This window comes from Nesoenas mayeri (assembly GCF_963082525.1).
Source record: "Nesoenas mayeri genome assembly, chromosome: 3".
NCBI classification, from domain to species: Eukaryota; Metazoa; Chordata; class Aves; order Columbiformes; family Columbidae; genus Nesoenas; species Nesoenas mayeri.
In genome coordinates this window covers 88,246,409-88,271,451 of record NC_137544.1, presented here as the reverse complement: position 1 = coordinate 88,271,451, position 25,043 = coordinate 88,246,409, and the positions used below count along the sequence as shown (strand labels likewise).

Below are 25,043 nucleotides of genomic sequence, written 5' to 3'. Positions count from 1 at the left end.
AGCCTTCTGTAATAGTCTAGTTTTGCTAAAAAGTTAAGTTCTCTATCTAGCTTTCATGTTTTATGAATAAAAAAATAATTAAGTACTAATCTAGTGTAGTGGGAGACTGGAATAGAACTGAAACCGCTAGTTCCTATTATTCTTTTTTTGTTTTGTCTGTTTTATTGTCATTGTGTCTGTAAGTACAAAGGTACGATCAGAATTGGGGTCATTTATCTGCTGCTCATTACGCTACTTGGGATGTCGTGCCTCACCCAGATCAGAAGAGCATGAATAAGGCAGGACAATTATAGTGGTCCTGATCTATCTCTGCCGTCTCAGTCTAGCCCAAAAGTTATACTCCAGCTCTGGGGGGAGGTCTGTGCTCCCCACTGCCTCTGTGTCAGGATGGGGAAATCCTCACAACCTGAACTGCAAAGAATGCTCCATGTCACTGTCATTTACTGGAAGGACCTTGGCGCACACAAGGGAAGTTTGACTCCCCTGCCTCCACTGCTTCACTTAACGTGGGAGGAGTTCATTTGGGGTTTTGGGGTGTGGGTGGTGTGGTTTTGTTTTGTTTGGGGTTTGTTGTTGCTTGTTTGTTCATGGGGTTTTTTTCCTAGAGCTGTAATTTTCTTTAACCGAGCTCTGATGATTTCTCATGAGTAGTTAACAGGTGGATGCATTTACTTTTATTTATCTGATCTTTTGTTTATCTAATACAGTTAATATTAGTCAAGGATTTTAGACTTTGTTTGATTATTTTTTTTATTTTTTTTCTATTACCATTTTCTTAACTTTCAGCAATAGTCTAAGTATTATTCCTGCATACAAATTACAGTAGTATAAGGTATGTATGGAAACACATGAACAGAGTCAAGGCACTTAAAAATAAAAATGAACAAGGAGTGCTGGAAATTCAGGTGATGTAAAGTGTTTCTCTACTTGCCCTATTAAGTGATAATAGTATGTACTGTCACTTGAATGGATTCTCTGTGTATTCTGCTGCAAGCTGTTGTGACAGTGTTTAATATTTGTATTTCTTTTTGCACTTCTTTGTAGATCGTGGCAAACAATCACTTTTGATAAACAGCCTGCATCTTTCATCAGAATAGTTGGAACTCACAACACAGCTAATGAGGTAAGAAACTTTTAATAAAACATATAGTTTTCATTATTATGCAATACTACAGTTTTTCATATCTTACAATGAAATTGATAGTGCTTTCTAAAATATACTTCATTTTTTTTTTTGCTCTGGCAGTCCCTTGAAGTAAGAATGAATGCCTTTCTTACTTGAATATTTGTGAACTGTATTAACATCTTCACAGCCTCTAGAGTTGAAGGCCTAGTATCACTGTGGGGGATATTTTGGGGTTTTTACAAATTACAGTAAACTGTTTCTGGTTTTGACCTTCACACAATGTTATCAAACATTCATATTGGGTTTAGTTTTAAATTTTTCCTTATTTTGATGAAGGATGAAAATACCATTTTAGTGCACGCAAGAAGGGTGTAATCTCTGATTACTTGGTTTTATCAGCTTTGTTTTAGCTTTTTAATGAATAAAACATAAGAAAAATCTCATTCCTCATAAGAAAATCTTATTTGCATAAGATTATGTTATAATTTATTTTCATACCTGGTAAATCAGTTTATCAATAGTGGCCAAACCAAGAGGTTTTTTCAGTTCATTTTATACAGACAAAATACATTTTGCCCTAACCAACCAAATGCAATATCATCTGCTTTTTGTTTACTTGTGCATCTGTCTTTTGTAATTGTGAAGTGTAGATTTTACAGCTGACTTTAGTGAAACCATTTACAATATGTGAATTTAGGAATATATGTAAATCATTGAGTTTAGGACCTTATATGATGAGATCATAAGAGGCACCAAAAGCTTCACTGTGTATACATGCATGTTTACATCCCACACAATTAGTTAATCACAAAACATTGTACTTTCACGCTTTACAGTGAACTTCGGTTAGCACTATTGCATTTGTAGTAGAGCTTGTCAACCCTAATGGCATTAGGAGTCGGGATTTCTGATCATATTTAGCATATGGGATTGCTCGTTCATAAGCACTGAAAGAATTGTCAAATAGCATTGTTTATGTTCACTTTTAGAGCAATTATTGCAAACATATGCACCGCCAGATGTCAACATTAGTTCTCAGCAGACAGTTGGAAAGAAGCTGACCAATCAACTGAACTGGGAATATAATGTTTTTTTCCTAAGCGCTGTCTCTTGCAGTGTTCAGTTCAGCCTCAATCAGTGAGTTCTTAGAAATACAAAGTCAGAAGCTGCCTCCAGCATTATAGTAGCAGCACGAAGACCTTTGCCATTACTGATCCTTACAGACAGTCTTGCTTCCTCTCGTGCCAGTCTCTGTACGTTCTCTTTATTGAAAAAGAATGAGGTGCATTGCATAAACTTAGCAAATCAGCCTACAAGAAACATTACCTCCAACTTTTAATTCTTACAGTTAGCTTCAAGCCATGAAGAGTAAGGAGCTTTTAAACATCATTCTAATTTCAAATTGGTTACTATTTCTGAGGAATCTAATACCCTGTGTAATTATTTATATGGAGCACTGCATAACTGTAGTGAAGATCAGCATATGAAAATTGAGGTTATTCATGTAGTGGCTCAATGGAACTATAAACACCTGCTACTGTTCTAGGTCTTCTTCTTTTGTCTTTAAAATCTGTACCCAATGTTATTTTTAAAAATTTATTTCTCCTGTAGCTTTTAAAGGAGGAACATTATTAGCATGCACTTATTACTAAATTACATTGGCTTGACATATATTAAACAGATGGTCTGTAACATTTTTGTAATAAATTTTCATTTTCCAGAGAAGGCAGCAAGGTATTTGTCATGCTTTCAATTTAAAGACTAACAGTGTAACCAAAGTCTGGGTTTGTTCTGGAGTCTCAGTAGTCTCTTCAGTAAGAACGCAAGCAGTTTCCAGAATTCTTTGCCCATAGCTGGTTGTATTTTATGTCAAACCATTCCTATTTTAAACAAAAGATGCTAACAGCAGGATATTCTCATCAAGGAGTTTTACTGTAATAGGTATAAAAATATTGGCTGCTTATTCTGCCAACACATACTCTGAAGCACAATCTGTACTTTTCAAAGGGAAGAGCTGATCTTTGGAATTGCAAAAAATCCCATAAAATGTCTTCATTTTGTGAATTTTTTCATCTTATAAATGCATGTTTTCCTTTGCCATGTTCTGCAAGTTTTGAAAGATGTGATGTTCACAGAATTTTTGACTTGACATTTGAGTATTTTTGGTAAGTTAGAACATGATAGAAAGGTAACTTTTTGTTTTCTTGAGCTTCCAGACATTCTACTTTTATAAGGACATGGATTATTTTTACTTAGTCCTTGTCATCGTATGTTTGTCATACAGGTCACCCAGTACTTTTACTGTGTAAATTTTATCTTTTTATTCCTCCTCAGTATTAGTGACCTGGAAAGGACACCTGCTTGCTAATGTGAGAGCTTTATCTTACAAATTACTGTGCTGGTGTGTATGTACTTGGCCTTCCTGCTTCGTATCTCAGACCTTTCTTAAAATATCCGTGAGGCGTATAACATGCCATTGATCAGAGAATGATACTGAACTGTCATCTCTGCCTTTTTAGAGAAACACATGCAAGGTTATTTGTTTTAGTAATACTGTTCTGAAATACATAACTTGGCGATTGGATGAAGGAGATGAGCTCAGTTGCGCTTCTCTGCCATCTGCTGCTTTCACAAGCTGGATTCTCTGTATGTTGAAGTGGCGGGGTAACTGAATATAACGTCATAAATTCACGAGCTTGTTAATGTGCCAGATGCTGAGCTAGGCATTAAGAATTAAGTATGAAAAATCAGTAACAATTAAAGTAACAATTTAAGAATTGGGTACTTCAGACTTTTGGACTAGTGTTAGCTAAATTTCAGTGGTATCCATACTAGCTTTACAAAAGCATCCATCACTCTGTGGAGTTTTAAATAAGAGAAACACTATTGGTGTGGGATACAGCAGATATATGGAGTCTTCTGACTTGGAGGCCTCCATCCCACTCAGCAGACTGTGCTGCCTTTCAGAGAAAGCAGCGTATTACAGAGGTGTGCTGATGACATAATGTTCTTCCCTACAAATCCCGATGCTCATATGTGTGACTGGGAAAATGACAATAGCTGTTACTTTAAAAACATGGGAGCTGGATGAGTATAAAAGGGGCTTCTCGGGTAGTGTAGCTGAATGTAAAAATTGGCTTCTCAAGCACTGTAACAGATGGAGAGAATTCATGCCACTGTAGAAAATAGTTCAACTTTAGAAAAAAATTTCACCAGAAGAAATGCAGAGAAAAACCATTTTGTGCACATGTGTACATGCGTGGGTACAGGTGTGGATTTGTTATCTGTTCATACGTGTATATCTAAAGGCATGGTGATACATCTTTATGTGAGTGTGTGTATATATAGATATATAAACATGCATCACTATGTATTTGTATAAAAAGCTGCAAGAATTCTTCCACTGAGAGGCACAGGAAAATATAACGGGGATTAAAAAAAAAACAGTGACTGTGAATATTTTTTTATTCATCTCATGTATGCTGTCAGAAGTTGAATTAAAGTAGCTGCCTCCTCAGAAAAGACCCAGGACTCTTACAGACATGTCATTGCAGACATCTGCTCAATGTGCACTTGAGCAGGGATGGGCAAAAAATAGTAACAGGATTTTCGGTTGTATTGAAGAAAGGATCGAAAATACAATATTCTGTAGTCTTGTATGAATACATCGTATACTCTTGTCTTGTTTATGGTATTTGATTTTGCCCACATGAACTTGACAGGGTCTGGGAAAGGGCAGTTAAGATTATAAGAGATTACCTTTGTTTATGAAAAGAGCTTTAAAGACGTGATCTACTTGCAAGAAGGATGGAAGATGTCATAAAAGCATACAAAATTAAGTTAAAACAATAATTCTAGAATTCAGGTTTTAATATTACTCAAGCTTTAGATATAAAGCTACAATGCATGAGAAAATAGCAAAATTTAAATCTGTTTACGATTTATTTGTTTAGTATGTGGCAAAGCTGTGCAATTTGTAGCACTGAGAAATAATGTGGGAAGAAGTTTTGTAACAAATTTCAAGGATTCCTTGCCCTTCTCCCAGGCACTGCAAGAACGAGTAGAAGAGTAGGTAAAGTAGAAAATAAATAGGAAAAAATGCTTAAACAGATGGTTCTCTTACTCTAAGATACAGACACCTGTACAGTGGTTCTGGATATTGTTTGAAACATGTGGAAATGATCACTGTTTGAAATGGAATATTTCGTCTGATGAAGCAGCACCCTCCTTGGGCACTCTAAATGCCTTTCTACACACCCCAGAATATGCCTGTAGAGCTACCATTGGTATTACAGCAGAGGGCAATCTTGAAATAGAATCATATTGGTAATGATGTAAATTTTGTTTCTAGTGTGTATGAACATTCAGCCTGTTAAGGAAGTAATGAGAGCATAAGATAGGTTTAAGACAATTAATGTGATTGCTGTTGTCATCTGATAGCATGTAGTAGATGTTTATGCTACTTGGCATGGGAAAAGATCATTTACAGATACCTCTATCTGCTTTGAGGAGCCATCTTCCTGAGTTTTAGTGCCATATGTAAAGGTTGGTATAATTCGAAGGCCTTCTCTTGAATCACTGTATATTGTTTATGGCCCATGGATAGATGTTTCTGACCTCGTGGTGAAACATTCTAATTTGATGAAGTGCTTTGGCACTGATCTGGCCTGAATACTTCCATATAGACTTCATCTTACTTTGATGATACTTTTGCCAGCACTGAATTATTTTCCTTTATCTTCCTTTTTTGTTCTCTCCAGGTGTTTCACTGTGTGCATTTTGAGTGCCCAGCACAGAACAGTACCCACAAGGATGAGAGTAGCAAGGAGGTGGCAACAACAGAGGTGGGGACCGGTGGCCAGCAGCTTGTTTCTCGCCCTGTTCAAGCTGCAAGCACTAGTTCCCTGCATTCCCCTCCTGCATCCACCTCACGTTCACACACTCACCAGCCGTAAAGGAGATGGAAAGGGAGCTTTTGCAGCCCCGCTGACGTTAAATGAAATTATTCAGAACCTTCTTGTGCTGGCACCTTTTCTTTCTTTTTCTCTGTGAACAAAGGGGACCATGTCTGAAAGCTGGAAATGCTGAAATGGAAAAGGCTTTTCCCAAGGACATGAAGAGACTGCTTCACTTGCCTCCATTTGTTCAAATCAGGCGGGTCTCCGAGGGGGGAGAAAATAGATCTTCAATCTTCATCAAGTACCCTGTTAACACTCTACCTCTCTAATCTAACCAAGGCAAGGAGAACAGAAGAAAATAAAAGGCAGAGCTACAGTGGAAATCTAAAATTACTCAAGTGGAATGGAAGGCATATGAAATAAGTATTTGTTCCTTGAAGGCTTCCATTAGCAAAGAAAATGTGTATGGAACACATCAGTCCAGAATATATGTTATTTTTACAAGTTATTCTTCCTTCATATTCCTTTGTAACTAGTAATCTGTTTTCTAAATTGTTTTGACTCTGTATTCCCATTTGTCTGTTATTTTTGGCTGTAGCAAATGCTGTGCAGTAGATCAAGGAAGTATCAAACATGTTTACCTGCTGAGATGCAAATTCCATCATTCATCAGCGGGATGACAAGAAAAGCCTTCATGATATCAGCAAACTAATTAATTAATGCAAAGAAGAATTTGCAGATACTTATTTTTTTCCAAGAAAAAAATGTTTTACAGTCTGGAACTAAAAATTCAAAGGCTGTGTGTGCATAAACTTTTCTCATAATCTTCATAAAATAGGATGTTTTTACACTGTATTGTAAAAGATCTGGCTCTTACTTTACAGTCACAGAATTTAGTATCCATCTGTGTCTGTCCGGATTACGTTGCCTGCGACTTTGCCTGTTCTAAGTGTTTTCACACTGATGGTGATGCAGATCCTTGTGACTTTTGGGAAGAGCCCCCTGTTGGTCTTTCAGTATGGGACAAAGTGATTTTGTATTAGGAAAAATGCTGATGTAACTGCCAAAATCAATTAGGAGCATTGTTACTCCTCACAAAGTATATTATATCGGAAATGTCAGCTATCCAGTTTTATGAACTTGGGATTTCCTATGGTAACAAATAGCCTTGTCAGAAGAAAACAGCGCTAGTGTAGAATAAATATGGTTTTCCCTTGTGTAACTATAGTTATAAAATGAATTATATCAACATAGCAAATAGTATGTTAATTTATTATACTCCTTAATTTGAAAGAATTTCCCTGTTGGATACTGGTTTTGTGAAAACCAGGAAGAAATACAAGTGGTAGCAAATGTGTCAGTAGAAACTTGAAAGGAGAAAAGCTTCTTCCTTTTTCTTGTTTCAAATAAAATTGATTAGGCTTTATCAATAATGACATAGTATTTTTCATTGCCAAATTGCAGTTGAGTTCTGACATTTGCATCCAGCCCCCTCCGTTCCCACTGCTCCCTACTGACGTGGGACCCTTGGGTGCCCATTGCGTTACACACAGCTGGTGACACCTGCCACAGCTGCCGACCAGGACCTGGGCATGGAAGAATTGAGACCAGCGACTGGGGACACAAAGATCTTCTTTAGGTATAGGTCTAAAAATTTGTGGTTTTTTCCCCCCTTTTGAAAACTAGAAACCTTTTCTGTCCTGGTTGTAATCCATGCTGGAGCTACTGAGATGCACAGAGCATGTCTTGTCTTTGGTAGGTCAGTCCTCTGTGCCAGTAGTGATATATCTTTGCAGTTTGATCAAGCAAGTTTGCTTTTCTCAAGCTGTGGATAAGCAAAGGGCATAACTTCCTAGCTGTTAGTCTTTAGTACTCACCATTGTAGAGAATGTTTTAAAAAAGTTTGTGCCTGCTGTTCTGATTTTAGGCTGTCAGAGAAATGACAGGATCTGCAGTTTGTAAACTTTGATATGTACAATTAATTTTTATGATAGAAATAAGTCTTACGGACTATAACCTACTGCAAATCTTTTTGATCTTGTCCTGTGACTCACTGTTGAACAGAAACGTCTATTGATTTCCCACAACATTTGCTCTCTGCCAAGAATCTGAATGAACAGATCTGAGAGATTCCCACTCCCAAAATATCAATCAAAACAAAAAACAACTTTGCCTTGTCCCTTCATACAGGTAAATAGAAATTTTTAGTATTAGACTGATCTCAGTCAGACCTGGCCTTTCTCACAGACTATTTTCTTCTGTTAGTTACTCTCTGCACCTATCACTGGGGTGAATCCAATGTGATCACAGAAGTGCGAGGCATTTAACACAAACTGTGCCACAATTTCACATTTTCTAGTGGGAATCCTTTACCTTTTTATTCAAAGAAATAATGGTGAAATGTTTAAGAGACCTAAACTCTGCTTGGTCTTCTAACTCTACTCACCAGCAAGCACCCCTGTTCTGTGTATTGCCTAGTACAGGTCTCTGTCTTAAACACTGTGTCAGCAACATATTACTAGTGACAAAGGAAATTGTGGTTTGGTGTGAATATTTTTATTCTTTCTAATTATTGTCTGTATTTATTGACACCCAATTTCAGGCGTAGTTTTTGTATATTCGTCTGATTTGGGGGTTTTTTTTTGCCTTTCATTGGAGATAAGTTGTGCTGTTACAGCCTAACATCAGGGCATTTATAAGATTATGGTTTAACAGTGATGAAATACTGTAATTATTTAGGACTCAGTTATCACTTACTCATATTTTATTTGCAACAGAGGTAGAGCATAACTGACCAGGTATCCATTGCTTTCTTGTCAGAAACTATAAAGTAGACCTGGTTTTAGATTTCCGTGTAATGGAACTAACTATATTGTCACTATCGAGTCATTATTTCTAATTAGTACTTTAGTTATGGTAATCACTATCTTTAAATTCTCCAGGCCTCATTTTCTCAGTTTTTCTTCCATAGGTGGAATTCATACTTAGGCCTCACTTATATGGAGCTCGACAAAGCTCTTTCTAAAGTCCATTTATTTAATTGAGTTATTCCAAGTGCATTTAAAAGATTGTTTTATTCACAGAATAAAACTCCTTAAAACTAATTTATCTGGGAAAATAAGTTTCTGAAGTGAGCAAAAATTGTGCAGCTCTGTTTTCAGCCATTGCCAGTCAGCTCTAAAACAAGTTCAATGGCTTGTTAAATTGAATTACAATGAGAGAAGTTAATCTAAGTCTAATGTAAAAGACAATGTGAAGGAGGAATCGCCAATTTTGTTAGAGAAGGAACTGTTTGTCATTGCCGTTTCCTTCCTGCAGATCTTCATTTCTTTCTTTTTTTCCTGAGAAAATGAGGTTTTCTTGTTTATAATGGCAACTCATGAAAGAGCTTAGTGCTTCTCAGCATTGCTGAAAAATTCAAATTAATGCATCTTCAGCTTTAGTAATGATAACATTGGATTAGAAGATTTAGTTTAGTATCTGACTTGATGAGAGTTGGTTTCCATGAGAGAAAGAAAAAACGTCTATAATTGTTCCACTGTAAGTAAATTAAGTTTTCCAGCAAAATGCATGAGAACATCTACTCATTATTCAGTGATGTTTTGTACATCTTGAGTCAGTGCAAAGATTAGAAGTTCATGCCATTTTTGTCTGATTGTTATGTGTTAGTAGTTCTGGTTATACAGTGACACCCACTCAGAAATACTCAAAATAAGGAATAGGAATTTAGATGTGATTTCACAGAAAGTAGCCATGCTATAAATTGCTTTTTCTCTGTGAAAGTATTAATTGGCTTATATTTTGACAAGTGTTAATATACCATCAAATGGGCAAGTGAATGCATTGGTAATATTGTTGTTGTGGCTGGAGTAGTCAGAAATAATTAGAACCAGTAAGACTTAATGTATTTAAGAGTAAATGTTTAGGCTTATATGTCATGATTATCAGTTGCCAGAGGACTAAACCATGCTTCAGAAATAATAATTTGTAGATCCCAGAGAATGCCTGAGACCTGGTTCATGTCCCCATCTCTCAGTTAATGGTGTATTTAGGTTAGAATCCTTAGTTCTCTCTGAACTGATGTTGTTACCAGTTGTACTGCTTAACTTGGATATATATGTATATATATATATAGAATCTCCACAAAGCTTTGTTCAGGAAACAGAAATAAAAGTCCTGGGTGAGTTTCTAGGAGTAGCTAAATATTCATATGTATATGTATGTTAAATTGAGGTAGTAGCTAATTATTTAGCTTGAATTTAGAACAGGTTCTAAAACTCCAAAACTAAAACCAAATTCTGTGCAGGCAGGTGTGAAATGCTGCGGTTGTGGTGTGGCAGGATGCCGACTCTGTCTGATGGCTGCTTAAATAGTGCAACTGTCTTAACAAGGTGTGGGTGAGCAGGTCCAAGGCCGGTTTTGCCCAGTTGTTAAGTATTGGCAATTTGGCTGTAGTGAGGTGCATAAAATAGAGCAAGTTGAATGTTCATCTCAAAGACAGGGGTGCAGTCCAAAGAGCACACCTATATTCCTCCTTGCTGCCATGTGTGCTGTGCGGTGGTTACAGAGTGAACCTTCATTTGATTTCTGTAAACTGTGCAAGAAAACCCTGCAGACTTTTCTTTGACTCTTCACAAGCTTTCCTTGCAAAGCTTTGGCTCAGGTAATGTTGAAGTCCCACCCATATTCCATGATAGAATCTGGGTTTGATTTTGAAAACACTTACTAGAAAAATAGTTTTAAAGTCACTCTGCAACTTTTCTTTGATAAAGCAAGCCCAGATTAAAAACTGTAGTATTATATTATGCAAGGAAACTGGAGGTATCTATCATTTATGAATAGACTAACTGCCATTATAACTGCATACTAGTTTTATAATACGGTATGTGTTTAATTACTACGATATATACAAATAGTGGAAGGAAATGAAGAATCAGCTCCCAAAACCCTTGGCATTAGACAGTATCACCCAGTTAGAGATCAGAGTTACTTATTTTCCCCATTCCTTCCAGCCTAATAGAATAATACAACTCGGTGCTCTGAACAAAATAATAATTGATTCATTAAATCAACATAATGAGAATTGAACTACTTTGCCTAAAAACCTGAATGAGTGGTGACTCCACCTTGCACGGGTATAAATGTGTCTCTCTGGTGCCTCCTGCTGCATTAGGCCCCAGGCTATTGTAGAGGACACCTGCACTGCTGGTGTAATGTAAGTACTTTTCCTTATTAGAACTTTTACTTATCTATTTGTATTTATTATCTTGGCACATCTGTTCTCTCTGTGTGATATTCATCCCTCAGTTAAAACAAGGTAACCCAGTTTCTCATCATCTTCTGAATTATCCAGTGACTCCTGAAAACTGGCAGATATATCAACACCTCAGTCTGTATTAAGTAGTCTGAGGAGTTTACAGAACTGACCAGTATGGCCTTTTACAGCAAATGCAATGTATCCAAAGGTACCAGGTGATTTCTGAACCATCGAGTAAGCTGGGCTGCATTACTGTTCAGACGAGTCTTTGTGCATCTAAAACTCTGTGCCGTGTAATCTGAGTGAACAGTAGTTATTGCAGCTGCTTTCTGTAGAAGAAGCGGGGAGCTTGCACACCTTCCAGAAATCACTCATTTCCTTCAGATCGTTTTTGGTCTACATCACCTCTCTGTCTCTGTACTCCTGAGCTACAGTCACTGGGTGATTTATGGTTAACACCTGAAGTCCAATAAATGTGTTTAACAATAAATGTTAAGAAGTATTTATCTTTACATTAAAGTTTTAGATTGTGCTTTTGAAGCATGATCAGGCCACAGATTATTAATTTTTTTTGCATCATCTATAGCTGTCTCTTGGGGTTTTTAGTTATTTTCAGCTGCTAAAAGATAGTAGAATTCTTCATAGGGATTTCTCATACAGATTTGTCACGCTGAGAAACAGGTTTTGAAACAACAGCAGCGGCTTCATTGCTGGCGATCAGATGAGGTTTCTTCTGCTTTCCACAGGCCAGGATACCACTTGGGGCATTCTATAAGTTCGTTTATGCCATTTTAAATAACAAAGGCATTGTTATTGCATGCTTTGGATCTATTGCAGGAATTATGTCACTCATTTTGAGAGGTAAATGAATATTTTCATGCAATAATACAGAGTTCATGGGACTTAGATGATTAGATTAGAAACATATCACAGCAAGAGCTGGAGTTGCAAGGAACAGTTTGGGGGAAAGACTAGTGTGGACTTACATGTGTGCATCTGTGCATATAGAGCTAAGAAAATATATGTGTGTCCTAAGTTGAAGTGACTATTTGCAAAGATATGTTCATACATGGCCTTTTTTTTTTTTTAATTTAGGGAATTTTGTTAAAGAATCGATTGGTTATCTGAATGTGAGTGCTAAGAAAAAGAAAAATAGGAAGAGAACGTAGGGAGCAAGGCTTTAGTAGTTTTGATAGGAAGAGCAACACAAAGACTTGATTCTTATGGTCTGAACTATTGCTGTTTGCCTTCAGTCCTCACAGCTCTTACTTTTTCCTACATACTTCCCCCAATCTGCTTGTTATACTCCTTTTCCTTCCTCCCTAGCATCATATCATTGGCACTGTGGTGTTGCCTGGAACTTTCCTCTAAATTGTGATCTATTAAGGATTTTTTGTTTATGTATTTATTTTTCTCTCTTTGTCATATGCTGAATAAGAGATCCTCATCCCCGTTCATTCACATCAGACTTTAAAGTGCCACTAAGCTGTCATGTGCTAGTTAGCAAAAGTTAAATTTGTCCGTGGATATGGGAAATACTAACCCTTTTGGAGCTTGTTTCCAATAATCTGTTTGTAACCTATTTGTTACCCTTAAGAGAAAAATCAGGAAGAATTTTTCTGTTGACTTAAATAGTAGGTCAGGCTTTGTGCAGGCTTGTCTGAGTTAAGTTTAAATATAAATTTAAGTATTTTTCACTATGATGCATTAGGTATTTGTTCAGTTGGTTAGTGGTGCATTGCTCAGTGTGTTAGTTGTACATAAAGTGGTGTTTTCAAAATAAAGTGCATCAGCAAAAGCGAACCTCGAAAGAATTCTTAACTTTTCAGTGTTTCTGTGTGAAAGTCTCTCAGCTCTCTGGAGATTCAAACAGCCGATGGACTCATTTTGAGAAGTACAGTGTTACTTCACAATTCAGTGCCCATGTCTATTAACTTTGTCCCATATCTTGTAAAAATTTCTTTCCTTTCTGCTTTGCTCAATTTCATTATTATCATTGGTTTTCTTTCTGAAGTGAATGTTCCTTCAAAGATCATAAATAAAAGGAGCCAGGCTAAACAGAAGTTCAGCTTTAATCACCTTTTTCACGCATTGCTGTCGGTGCATCTCTTTCTTGACAGACAGTAGTTTAAAATTATATGGTTACAGTCCCCTTCTCCGTAGCAATTATCATTGTATCTTCAAAGTTTTGTGCATTAAGTCCTTCTCCTTCTTTCTCATATTTCCTAAATGTAGAGTGGTTTTAAACTACCTCAGACCTTGTTGTGAACAGCAGAGAGTTTCAGCTGAAGTTTTCAGACTTTATCATAGCCTTTGAATGTTCTTTCAGTGCATGTGTACGTAGCAAAAACAGCCTGCCAGACCCTGATTGACTTTTCAGGAATACTGTCTCAAGCAGGACACGTAACTGGGATGAATTCACAGCCACACTCATTCAGGCTCATACTGATACCTCCCTCCAGAAAAGCTTTTCAGAAGCACAAGTTCTGAAATGGGAAGTGCTCCAACTTCCTGGTCTCGGCTCTTTGAAGGAACATGGTATTGCTTCTGCTGGACAATTTTCACCTCTCTTTTACTGTGATAACTGTCATAAAAGTTGTGTCATCAGACCTCCATTCCTGGCTGTTAGCAGGAGCTCTGCCATTGCATTGGTCTGTGCTCATCATATGAGAATAAACCCCATGTGGCGTGTTCTGATGACCTTGGTAACATTTTATACCAAGACAGATATGTATTGCCAACCATTTGGGCTAATGGGGTTTCAGTTAAAATGATGGTTGCAGATTGTGCTGCAGTGTTCCAATCAATTACTTTGAGGATTGTCTGGTTTTGTAAGTTATCCATTGAACAACCCAGCAAACCTTGTTAGTAGTGATTTCCTTTTCACCAGCAGATGTGCACGTCATGAGACGAGCTTTTTGTAACATGGAATTTTCTGTGACCATCTAGAAAAAGCATCACAATTACATCCTCAGTAACAATGTGTGTATTAGTAATGAAAGTTATAGAATTACTAAGCTGCTATAAGCTATTCTGTGCATGCTCTAGCATTGTATCAGCAGTTTGTATGAACAGCCGATGAGCAGAGGGTTATGGAGAGCAAGGGAGGCTGGCTCTGCATTTCTTTTTTAAGAGCTTCAAAGAGCAGCAAAACTCACCAGAGTGAATGCAGGACCAGACAATGCTCAAAGGAAATCATAAAGTTAAACTATTGTGCTTTGTATTTCTTTCTTTGGGGATTTTTCTTCAAAGTATTTAACTTCACAGGAAATTGTAGATGATATTTAAAATAGTGACAATTAGAAATGCCCCTTTACGAGAATGAGAGGGGTGTGATTTGAGAAATAAAGTGATCTTTTGTGTTTAACTGCTTGTCTGTAGTTTTGTTAAAATAGTGGTAGAGCCTGTTTGTCGCTGCCCACATACTGCATGTGCAAATAGAAGAGTTTTGGCTGAACCGGATTGATTTCCCAGCATGGCAAGGAAATGAATCCATCATTGATGTACTAGCTCATAATGATGTGGTTTTAGTATCACCATAGAAAACACTGCTGATTTTTTGAGTGTCTTTCAGGCCAGTGGGCACCCATGAAGCCTCAGCAAATATTGAGAACAAGAGCTGCGAGAGGCTGCTACCAGGATGTGCTGCTGTTATCTTTGGAAGAAGTGAATGAATGAGTATTTCACTTTATTTCACAAAAAGAAAGGCAATTATTTTGAGACTTGGGAATCTGTTTTCAGACGAACCAAAAAAGGCTTGATTTTTCAGAGATACTTAGCACTGGATTTCCTTTGGACTACACAATGCTGTAATATAATTAGATCTCATTTCTTTTGTGTGTTGATTAGCCACACAATAGTTAGTAACTTTGACAGTTATTTGATTTTTAGAGTAAAAATGAGATTTCTAAGCATCAGATCCTGCTGTCCATTTTAAAAAATAGATGCGTGGATTTTGGAGCATAAGCTGCCACTCAACCTCACTTACTAAATTGTGTGGGAAGAGAAAAAGAAGTTGGATGAGAGCAAAGCTAAGGAGAAATATACTTTCTCCTTGCTTTGGTAAGGGTCCAGTTTATCTTAGTGCTTAGGCTTCTAAAATCATCATCAACAGATAGAGATCGTGAAGAGAGTGCAGACTGAGGTGGAAGTACAGCTTCCTTTCCAAACAGCAGCAGAATCAGTTTGGATGCTACAGCCTGGAGATTTATTTTAAAGTTGTTTCTAAGTGATAGGCTCACTTGTTAATGAGCGTTGGCAATTGAAGCTCAAAACGCCGTGACACATCATTTGAGTACGAGTTGGAAAGACCAGATACATATCAAATCACAATCATTTTATCTTCACAGTGCGAAGCAAAATGCACATAAACAGAACATTTTTGTCAGTTACTTGTTTTGTGATTTATTCTCAGTTAACTGCTGCTTGAATATACTTACAGGCTGTGCTAAGCAAATTAGATCTCCTGGAAAGTAGGCAATTGTCGCCTTATAGCTCAAGGCAAAAATGAAACAATCATATAAGATCTTATTTGAATCCCTCTATTTCTGTGCTTTGCCATTCTCTTTCCCTTTTTCTACCCCAGTAATATCCCAATCTTCTATAGCTGGAAGTGTTTGTGGTTCTTGTCTCAAAAGCATCAGAAGAACCAAGGTGTACGGAAAAAAGCATGCTGTGTTTAATAAGAGAGGATGCATCACAAAATATCGCCAGATGCAGCTGGGTCATTGGGAAGTTGCACGTGTCTAACCTAAGCAGCACCAGCTTTAGTCTCATTTATTAACTGTTCTTTGTTGTCCGGTATTTTAAGATGTTATGTTTGAAGGTTAAGGTTTAAATTGTCAAGCTTTTTTCTTAAAGACTGTATGGCTGAGGGAGAAACTGGAATATTCACAAATCTTTGCTCTGCTCAGCATAAGTTGTCTGACTGCTGCGCAGGTTCCCTTCTGGCTTGCAGAGGGATTGTGGGCCAGTTGTTATTGATGTGTGAATGGAAACACTCACTTCTGTAGCTCTGTTTGATCAAACACCTCCCTCTGTTTCTCAAATGTGAACATTCACAGCATGCATATATGGGAGACAGTGATATTGCTTAGCCCTGAAATATCACCATCTCTGGGATAAAATCAAATTGATAAGAGACAGTATTACTAGAATATGAAATGTATATTTGGTTTCCTATCTTTTAAACAGTTACTTCTTTATGAGAGGGCATTCTATATGCTATGACAGCACAGTTTCTTGGAGCCTTGGTGAGCAGTACAGTCTCCCTGCTCTGGTAACCTGTCTCTGATGGCAGCCCATAGCAGAATGAGATTCTGCGAAGAACCTTATCGAAGGCTTTTTGAAAACATAAATATAATATACCAACCATATCACTGATATCCTTGTGCTCATTGACTCCTTCGAGGCACCAAATGTATTTGTGAGGTAATTACTACATCCTGAGTTTTCCCCCTGTGTGTTTATCAAGGAGGAACCAGAGACAGCCCTTACTTCTGTGCACTGTGGAACCCGACATTTTCAGATCTGAAAATGATCCCCAGCCAAGGAAGGTCAGCTCCGGAATAGCCCTGGGGCTTGGTCATCCTCATGGAGAATGAACTGCTCTCCAGCACGTCCGCCCTTCTGTCTGCCCTTAGATACTGCCTCCTGCCTGTTATTCTCAAATTGTGTGACTTGCTGCCTGGAGCTCATATGCAAGCCAACAACAGAGGCTGAGACACAGCTGTGCTTATTTAACATAAAGACTTCTTTGCCTGTAGGTCATTCATACTTGCACATATTTCTGCATACCTGATGTATGCAAGTGGCTACAAGCAAATCAGCTGTGTGCATACACGTGCTTGGCTAATGAGATATCCCCAGTTTGATTCAGAGAATTTTTGAGCTTTGAAAATATGGACTGTTGTATTCTGTCAAGGTTTAAGGCAATAAACCGTGGCAGACGCTCCCTGTTACCCTCTTACGTCCCGCCACCCTGTCCGTTAGATTGGAAAGATGATGAGAAAGGTAAGGGGAAAGGAAGAGAGACTTAGAGTTCAAGTTGGAGAGTTTTAAAGGGTTTTACTAATGCTACTAATAAATAGAGAATATATACAAATTATACAAAACCAATCTCAAGTGCTCGATGTGGAGTTGGCGTCACTCCAGCAGCAGAGCTGGGTGTGCAGAGCTGGCGGCTCCAGCAGGTGCAGGTCAGGCCCCCAGAAGTCATGGGCGGGACTGCACAGCAAACCTGAAACTGGCTCCAGGGGTGCAGGGTCTGAGGCCTGTAGATCACAGGCAGACAGCCAAGGTCCTCTCTAGATGTTGGCCGTGGTCGAAGAGAGTGTGACCCTCGTGATCACCCTCTTATATAGGGGGTATGATGATTATGGGATGGAATACTCAGTTCATCCTCAGTTGGTCAGTTCTAGTCACCTGTTCCATCCACCCCTCCTCAAACACACCCCTCTCTCAACAGAATGTGGGAAAACTTATCACTCTTTCTTGGCTACCATAGTAATAAATCTAAACATGAGCTTCTTCAGCATTCTGTTGGTCGTCTTATCAGCACCGAGTACAGCATCCTAGGAAAAACATGCAGGCTAAAACTCAAAAAAGTACAGCTACCTAGAAGAACTTAGCTGAAAGAAAAATCGCTAAAACAGAACCGGTCTTGTTTTTAACAAAACCAGGACATATTCTTGGTAGTAAGCTTTATTGCAGGTTCCAGGATTGCTGCTTGAAAACCATATAAAGGCCCTTGCCGTGGAGACTGTATGAAACCAAGTGTCCGCTCTATTCAGAGGTATTTATTTTTGACGAATAGCCATTTTGCAGCCTGAGTTCATGGTTTCATTAAACACAACATGTATGAAGAGATGATGCACAAACAGATGTACTTGAATATATCAATGAGGGGCATGGCAGGAGTATCAGAAATGTGCTTAGGGTATGCCTGAGGCTCCCTGGTGCAGTTCTACAAGTTCATTCTCTTTAACAAGGCAACTTACTATCAATCTGTCATTGCAATCTATTGAACTGATGCCATTATAAGGATCTCAAAAGGTCTTTCTTTCTAACAGTCTAATGAACATGTAAGAAGTGTATTTTTAAGAAATTAGAATGTGGTACATAGAGATGCATTTCTGACAAGTGTGTTCTTTATGGTCCGTGCTCTGTGCTAGACCATTACATAAACATCCTTGGTTTAATTCAGATGTGACATTATCACATGCTGGTATCAGCTGCTGGGTAAAAGATTATTTTGCGATGTTGCTGACATGGTGTAGTTTTATTGCTACTTCCACTGTTCAGACTTCAGCATCACATAATGGAGGTGACACTTTCTTTTACAAAAGTATTTTTAAGCCAATAGTTTCATTATTAATCAGCAGTTGAATGAGTTTTTATTAATATAAATGGAAAACACATCATGATTCCCTTTTAGCCAAGTTCTAAGCCACATGGCATCAATAGAATTTTGCTGCCAATATGTAAGCTTATATTTTGATTTCTCTGGTTATTAATAGTGATGGCTACCTACCAGTGATGGTTCTATTCTCTGACTCTCAAGTTCAACCTACTGAAAGGGAAAAAAACCATGTCCTTACTGCAGAAACATTTTCTTTGTCTGTGGTTCTTATATAGCACTGGTGAAATGTTTTGTTTGTTTGTTTGTTTTGTTTTTTTTAATGGAAGGAAATATAGACACCTGCCTTGTCAAAGGCGGCGTTCTCAACTGCAGACCTGTAGAAGTATCTGGACAGAAAAAAAACAAATACAGAGTTAGTAATTTCAAAGTCTTAAAAACTAAGCAGGCAAAGTTTTGGCACCGCTGTGGTTTAGTATTAGGCCCTGAATAGAACAGCCAGCAAGTTCCATTATTCTTTCCACTTTTCTGGAATTGGGAGCAACAGTATAGTGTACTTACTTTATCCTGCATATTTTATGAGATCTGAATTTCCCATTAAACTAACCTTTCTTTTTGTTTCAAACAAGACTAGGACTCAGGACTTAAATCAAGAAATCCTGTTATCTTCTGGCATTTGCCAGGTTCAGGTTTGACTGATGGTGTATTTAAAAACTTCTGCTGTCTCTCATACTTGGATGTAATCTGTTTCGGTGACGGGCCAACATTTGAGGGTTCCAGTACATGGCTAGGGTGATGAAAATCTCCGCTCAAAGAGGATGCTGCTATTCCCTTCATGTCCTTGTTAATACTGGCAACCTCAGTAACACAAGCTACACGTTTACTAATACCCTAGGGCATTTTCTTTCTTGTTTTCCAAGCATTAATTCTGAACAACTCCCAGTGGTAACTGTTTAGGGAAATGACAGTTCCAATAACTTAGACACAATGATTTCTAAGCTTAACTGTTACATATTTAACTTGCATATGAAATATTATCTCTATTATTTATTCATCTTCAGGAAATGATCCTTTGGCCAGACTTCTGTATATGAAGGAGCTCATGAAAGGGCTTGGCACTTCAGGCTGCCCTGATCCATAGTCAAAGAGATGCTTTTGTCACGGTTGCGAGGTTTTTACCTGTGTGAAGGAGATGAGATGGAAAGGAGCTGATGAAACATGAATATTCAGGGCCACATCGACCAACTGACCTACAAGTAAGGTTGGTGTCTCATAACTCTTTCTAAGATCAGGAGAACACAAAATAGTTAGATGATCTCCTTTCCAAGCCTGCCAAATCCTGGCTCACTATGCAGTCAGTGGGAAGTAGGCTGAACAATGAAGTTGGCAGATATCTGTATCATGCGTATTGACTACAATCTCTAATTCTCTCTGCTGACTGCAGTGGCAGGCAGGCCAAATCAAGCATGCTGTCATGGGCCGAGACATAGCAGTAGGCACATAAATCAACGATGCCTTAGAGAATGCCTGATGGTTGCCTGTAGCAGTCCTATGTCAAATTTAATGGTAAACCTTTGTTCACTTGAGATGCTTGTATGATATCTAAATCCAAAATATAAAATGTTTTCAGCTTGATTACAAATTTGTATCAAGATAACTACAGTGCAGCCTCCATCACAAATGTCACTTGCAATAACTCAGTTTTTAATAAATATTAAGGGTGATATAAGATTTCGGTTTCACTAGTAGTCTAACTGGAGACAGTATTCTCTGCTAGGTGCTAAGCAAAGGTGTATTTTTGGGTGTAGTTTAGAAGTGTTGGCTGGTCCACTTTATGGCAAGGAAGGTGCTAACATATTCTGTTCCCTTGAAAATATTGTAGAAACTATTAGGTAACAGCTGTTTTGTAGAATTTACTTCTGAGAATGTGAAGTACCAAATTGCTTTATCATTTTCTTTCTTAAGTGAAAACAAAATTGCCTATTGTATTTGGAATTATTATAATCTTAAGGTTGATGGGCGGATCACAGTCTTATTTTTCTCAAGATTAATGGTTTTCCTTACCCATCTCTTTCCCTCACCCTGTTTTTTCTTTCCCTTCTCCCTCGGAGCCAAATTACTAAAACATAGTAGATGCTGACAAAAAAAAAAGAATTCCTTATCCATTTTATTTATCATGAAAATGCTAAAATTTTAGCTTTTTAGCTCACTTAATCATTTTGACAAGATGACAATATGATGTATCATCGTCAGACAGAAGAAACTAGACAGATGACAATACTAATCCTGCAGCAAGTTCTCAAGGGATATTTTTGTTGTAGAAACTGACATATAGTGTATCAAGGTGAACATTATACATTTAGGAAAACAGCTATTTGCTATTATACTTTGTGCAGTTCAATATTTCTCTGGGTCTTAATCACTCTTGAGTCAGAGTTTCTGCTAATCTCAGCTGCCTCAGAATTTGGGCTCTGGTAAAGCTCCAGGTCTTTCATGTCAGCCCTCACTTTTGAAGCTGTTGAGATGCTGACAGATAGGAAATACACAGATGTTTACTTAATGGTTATTTCCCCAGGGGCTCCTGTCAGAGCTGTTGGCAGGGAAATAAGAGGATTACCTTGGAAATTGCTAACTCACTTCCACTGAATGATAGACTGGTGCATTACAAAAAAAATTTGACCAGATTGTGAATGTATGAACTGCCTCCAGAAAGAGAGAAAACTATTCGTAGCATAGATGTTGTCACCTGTCTGTTGCTCTGTCAGATCTGTTGTATTGCTGTTGGCAGGGACTAGGGACACACATGACCTGTTGAGCAGTCCTGGATGGAAGAAGGTACAGAGTCAGAAAGCAATTCCTACGAGACAGAGAGTGGAGAAAAATATAACAGTTTCATTTTGGTTATGGTGTATTTTCAGAAAACATGGTGAACAACATGGCATGAGATTCAGGCAAAGAGAAATTCTAATTATCCCTTCATGCGATGGCTGACTCTCCTGCAGTAAGAGGTCTAACTGCTCATTTCTTCATGGTGCAAATACTGGTGGTCAGAAGACCAGGCTGGGGGAACAGAAGTGGCTGTACCCCTGTGGCTGCAGTCAGATATTAGAAGTGTCAGCTCAGAAGGAATATATTCTGCTGCTCATTTTGCTCCATGAGTTATTTGCTGTGCCCACATGTTAAGATACTTTTAACTCATGTGCAAGCTTTGATCTTTCATATTTTTTTCCTGCAATTAACATTTTTTCTCTGACCTGTGTAAGAAACACAAAAGCCAAGCTGAGAATGTCTAAGCCTTGCTGATGCCTGCCATATGTTGACTTACCCTGAGACATATTTTTCTCGATTTCTCTGATATATTCAACATCACAATCCCCATATGGTTACTGCTTCTTTGTATATTCCAGGGGGATTTTATCTTCTGCTTTTCAAAGGTTTGCCACAGAGACTACCCTTAGTGGAACATCATTGTGTGCCTGGTTCATCTAATTATCCTCCCTAGTTAAGAGATGCATCAGTGGTTCCGTGTTAAATTGCAGAAGACTTTTCAAGTTGAATATCTGAGTACTAAAAGCTGTAGAAACACCAAAGAATGAAGAGAAAGCATCACATATTGAACAGGAACTTTCAAAGCCTTGACATCCTACATCCTTAAGGATCTTCGCTGAGCTATTACAATTATGTAGTACTATGTCATAGGTCTGCCCACACATCATCAGAATATGAGAGTTTCTTGATACTAGCGAGTCAGATTGTCTCACCTGTCTTTTCCTGAAGACCATGCGTTTTCACAACATCATACTGGGGGAATGTCTATGTTGGTGATGTAGCAATCCTAGTGGGAGAGAACAAGTGCATCACCTGCTTACGGCTCATCTTGCTGGGGGCAACAGGAGTCAGTGAAGCAATCAGGTCATCCTGACAGCACATCCTGAAAGAGAGTCCAAAGGAATGCAAACTAGGTGGGACTCCTCAGGATAGGAGCAACACACTGTTCCTATGCAATGGTTTCCAGTGCTGAAAAACCAATTCAAACCACAGCTGAAAAGAAACCCTAAACCGAAGTACATGCTGCTTTTCCCAGTTCCTAGTAGACATGTCACAGCACAGCATGGTACGGCTTATTGTATTAAACGTTTGTCATTCAGACATCCATTAGATTTTTCTATTCTTATCCGTAGCAGTAAAGGAGTATTATTATGTATTATTACAATGGCATCAGAGGTTGGAAAGCAACACTGTGAAAGATGTCACCATGATTTTGAGAGGTACAGTGTATGTGTATCATCAACAAAGATGAATTAATGGTAACATTAGTGTGAGAAATTTATTAGCTTAACTGCCTTTGAAGTATCTTCCATGTGGTTTCAAAACAGAATATACATAAACAACTGACATGTTCTGGCCCTCAACCCCCAAATCGACTCTTCTTCCTTTCTCCCTTCACCTATTAGTCAAAATCAGGCAGATGGTGGCTACCCAAAGGCTGTAAATCAAGAAAAGGTATATTCTAAAGTCTGTGACATATGCAGTATTTATAGTTATTGCCTATATTCTATTTGTACTTCACACCTCTAAAGCATCAGATATACAGTAGCATTAAGATAACAAAAATAGGAATAGTAAAGCAATAAAAACAATTTTTAAAACCTTCAGAGTTTCTTCTGAGAATAATCAACTGGTTATAGATGCCAATTCTACACCTACTACTATAAGCATGTCTAACTCTTCATCCACTTTTCAAGATAAATAAGGCTGCAGATACGTGAATATATCCACATGCATGTATGAAAAAATGCAGACACACACATGTGAGATCTCTCTTTGATCCAGCTCCCTGAGTCTCTCAGCTAACTGGCAAATACATGGCAAAGCTCTGATAAAGGAACTGAAACAAGCAAAGACTATGTATTATATTTGCCCGTGGTTTCGACTCTTGCAATTATGTCTCATACAAATCACAGTAGCTGGCAGTGTTCTTGCACACTGTGAACCACTGTAAATCCTGGAGTTCTGTATTGAACTTACACAGTAAGTGCCAGTGTATTAAACACTAAATCACAGAGTTTTAGCAAAGAAGTTGCAGTATCAGCTGCTTTCCTGCATTGTTTGTATCTATGGGGAGTGTTCATCAGTGAGAGATAAGGTCAGTTTGTGCTGCTGTTGTCACTGCCCAGAGACTAAGAATGCAGTGATTTCTCAGAAATTCTTTCTGCTTCTTCCTGTCCCATGCCAACTGGGAAATGAATTCTGGCAAAAACAATCAAGAGAGTGGCACAGCCAGTGTGGATTCTAGACACATTTGAGACAGACTTTTGATCTCATAACTGCATGATTGTCTGGTTATTACTCTATTTACTCTTAATGAAAAGAGTTGTGGAATTTTCTCCCTGGGTACTCAGCTACCATAGGAATGAGCACTGCCTGTGCCCAGCTAGGTTAGATCGGCAAAGTGAGTTAAGAGTGTAACGTTAAACTCTATGGCTGCATCAACATTAGTTTCTATAATGTAGAAGTACAGAAAATGCTTGGAATAAAAGCCCATGTAAAATCAGAAAGAAATAGCAGTGTCCCAGCAATCACAAAATAAGGTCTGAAAAAGAAATAGTGGAATATATATGGCTTGAGGGCAACCTTTTTTCCAAAGAGATGGTATTTTCACAAAACAAAGAGATCTTTAAATACTGAAGAAATACAATAAAAAGCCTCCTCAGCTAATAGCTTCAGTTCTTGAGTCATGTCTATGGTGAAAGCACCTCACCATAGGACCACCCAGCACTTCGCTGGGTGGACAGATTTGTCTGTTCTTATACAGGTGACAGCCTACTGGCAGATCCCTGTAACTAAAATATTGTAAAAACATTATTCTTATAGTCTTCACTCACAGTTCACTTACCTGCAATCTGTAATTCCAAGTCTAACCCAGAATCCTGCGTATGAGAGGTAAAAACTGGTAGAGATGTACACTAATGAAGGCCTGTGAAAATCAGAATCATTGCCATGTTGTTTTCTTCTTTTTAATGTGTTTTTTTTAAATCGCATCAGTTTATTCTAAACACCTGTGCAGTGCAAAATATGAGATTCCTGTCTCAAGGAACTTGAAATCTAATTTCATACACAAACTAATAGGTAAAGTAGCAAAACAGACAGAACTGTGGCAAAGCACATAAGTCTGTGCAAGCAAATGAAAAAGAAGCTGATTTTTATATACCAGAGACTGGATTATGGATTAGAGGGACTTGCACAAACGTCTATTACATGAAAACAGAAACCATAGAACAGTGTCTGAGTAGAAAACAGTATTCTGTTTTCATTGCAGTTTGAAATCTAGAGAAAACAGTATTTTCCATTCTGGGATGGCCTTTAGTAAAGATTTGCTGCATCTATCTGGCAACAGAAGAAACT

General features: G+C 38.0%; 1 protein-coding gene across 3 annotated transcripts in view; it reads left to right on the top strand.

Annotated features, from left to right (window-relative positions):
* Positions 1 to 7,507, top strand: part of BTBD9 (BTB domain containing 9) — a 116,123-nt gene extending 108,616 nt beyond the window's left edge. For all 3 annotated transcript variants that reach the window (XM_080341036.1, XM_080341038.1, XM_080341037.1), the window contains exons 11-12: positions 1,045 to 1,123; positions 5,887 to 7,507. In XM_080341036.1, the coding sequence (XP_080197162.1) occupies positions 1,045 to 1,123; positions 5,887 to 6,081 (274 nt within the window). In that variant the 3' untranslated portion in view covers positions 6,082 to 7,507. The remainder of the gene's footprint in view (positions 1 to 1,044; positions 1,124 to 5,886) is intronic.
* The last annotated feature ends 17,536 nt before the right edge of the window (positions 7,508 to 25,043 follow it).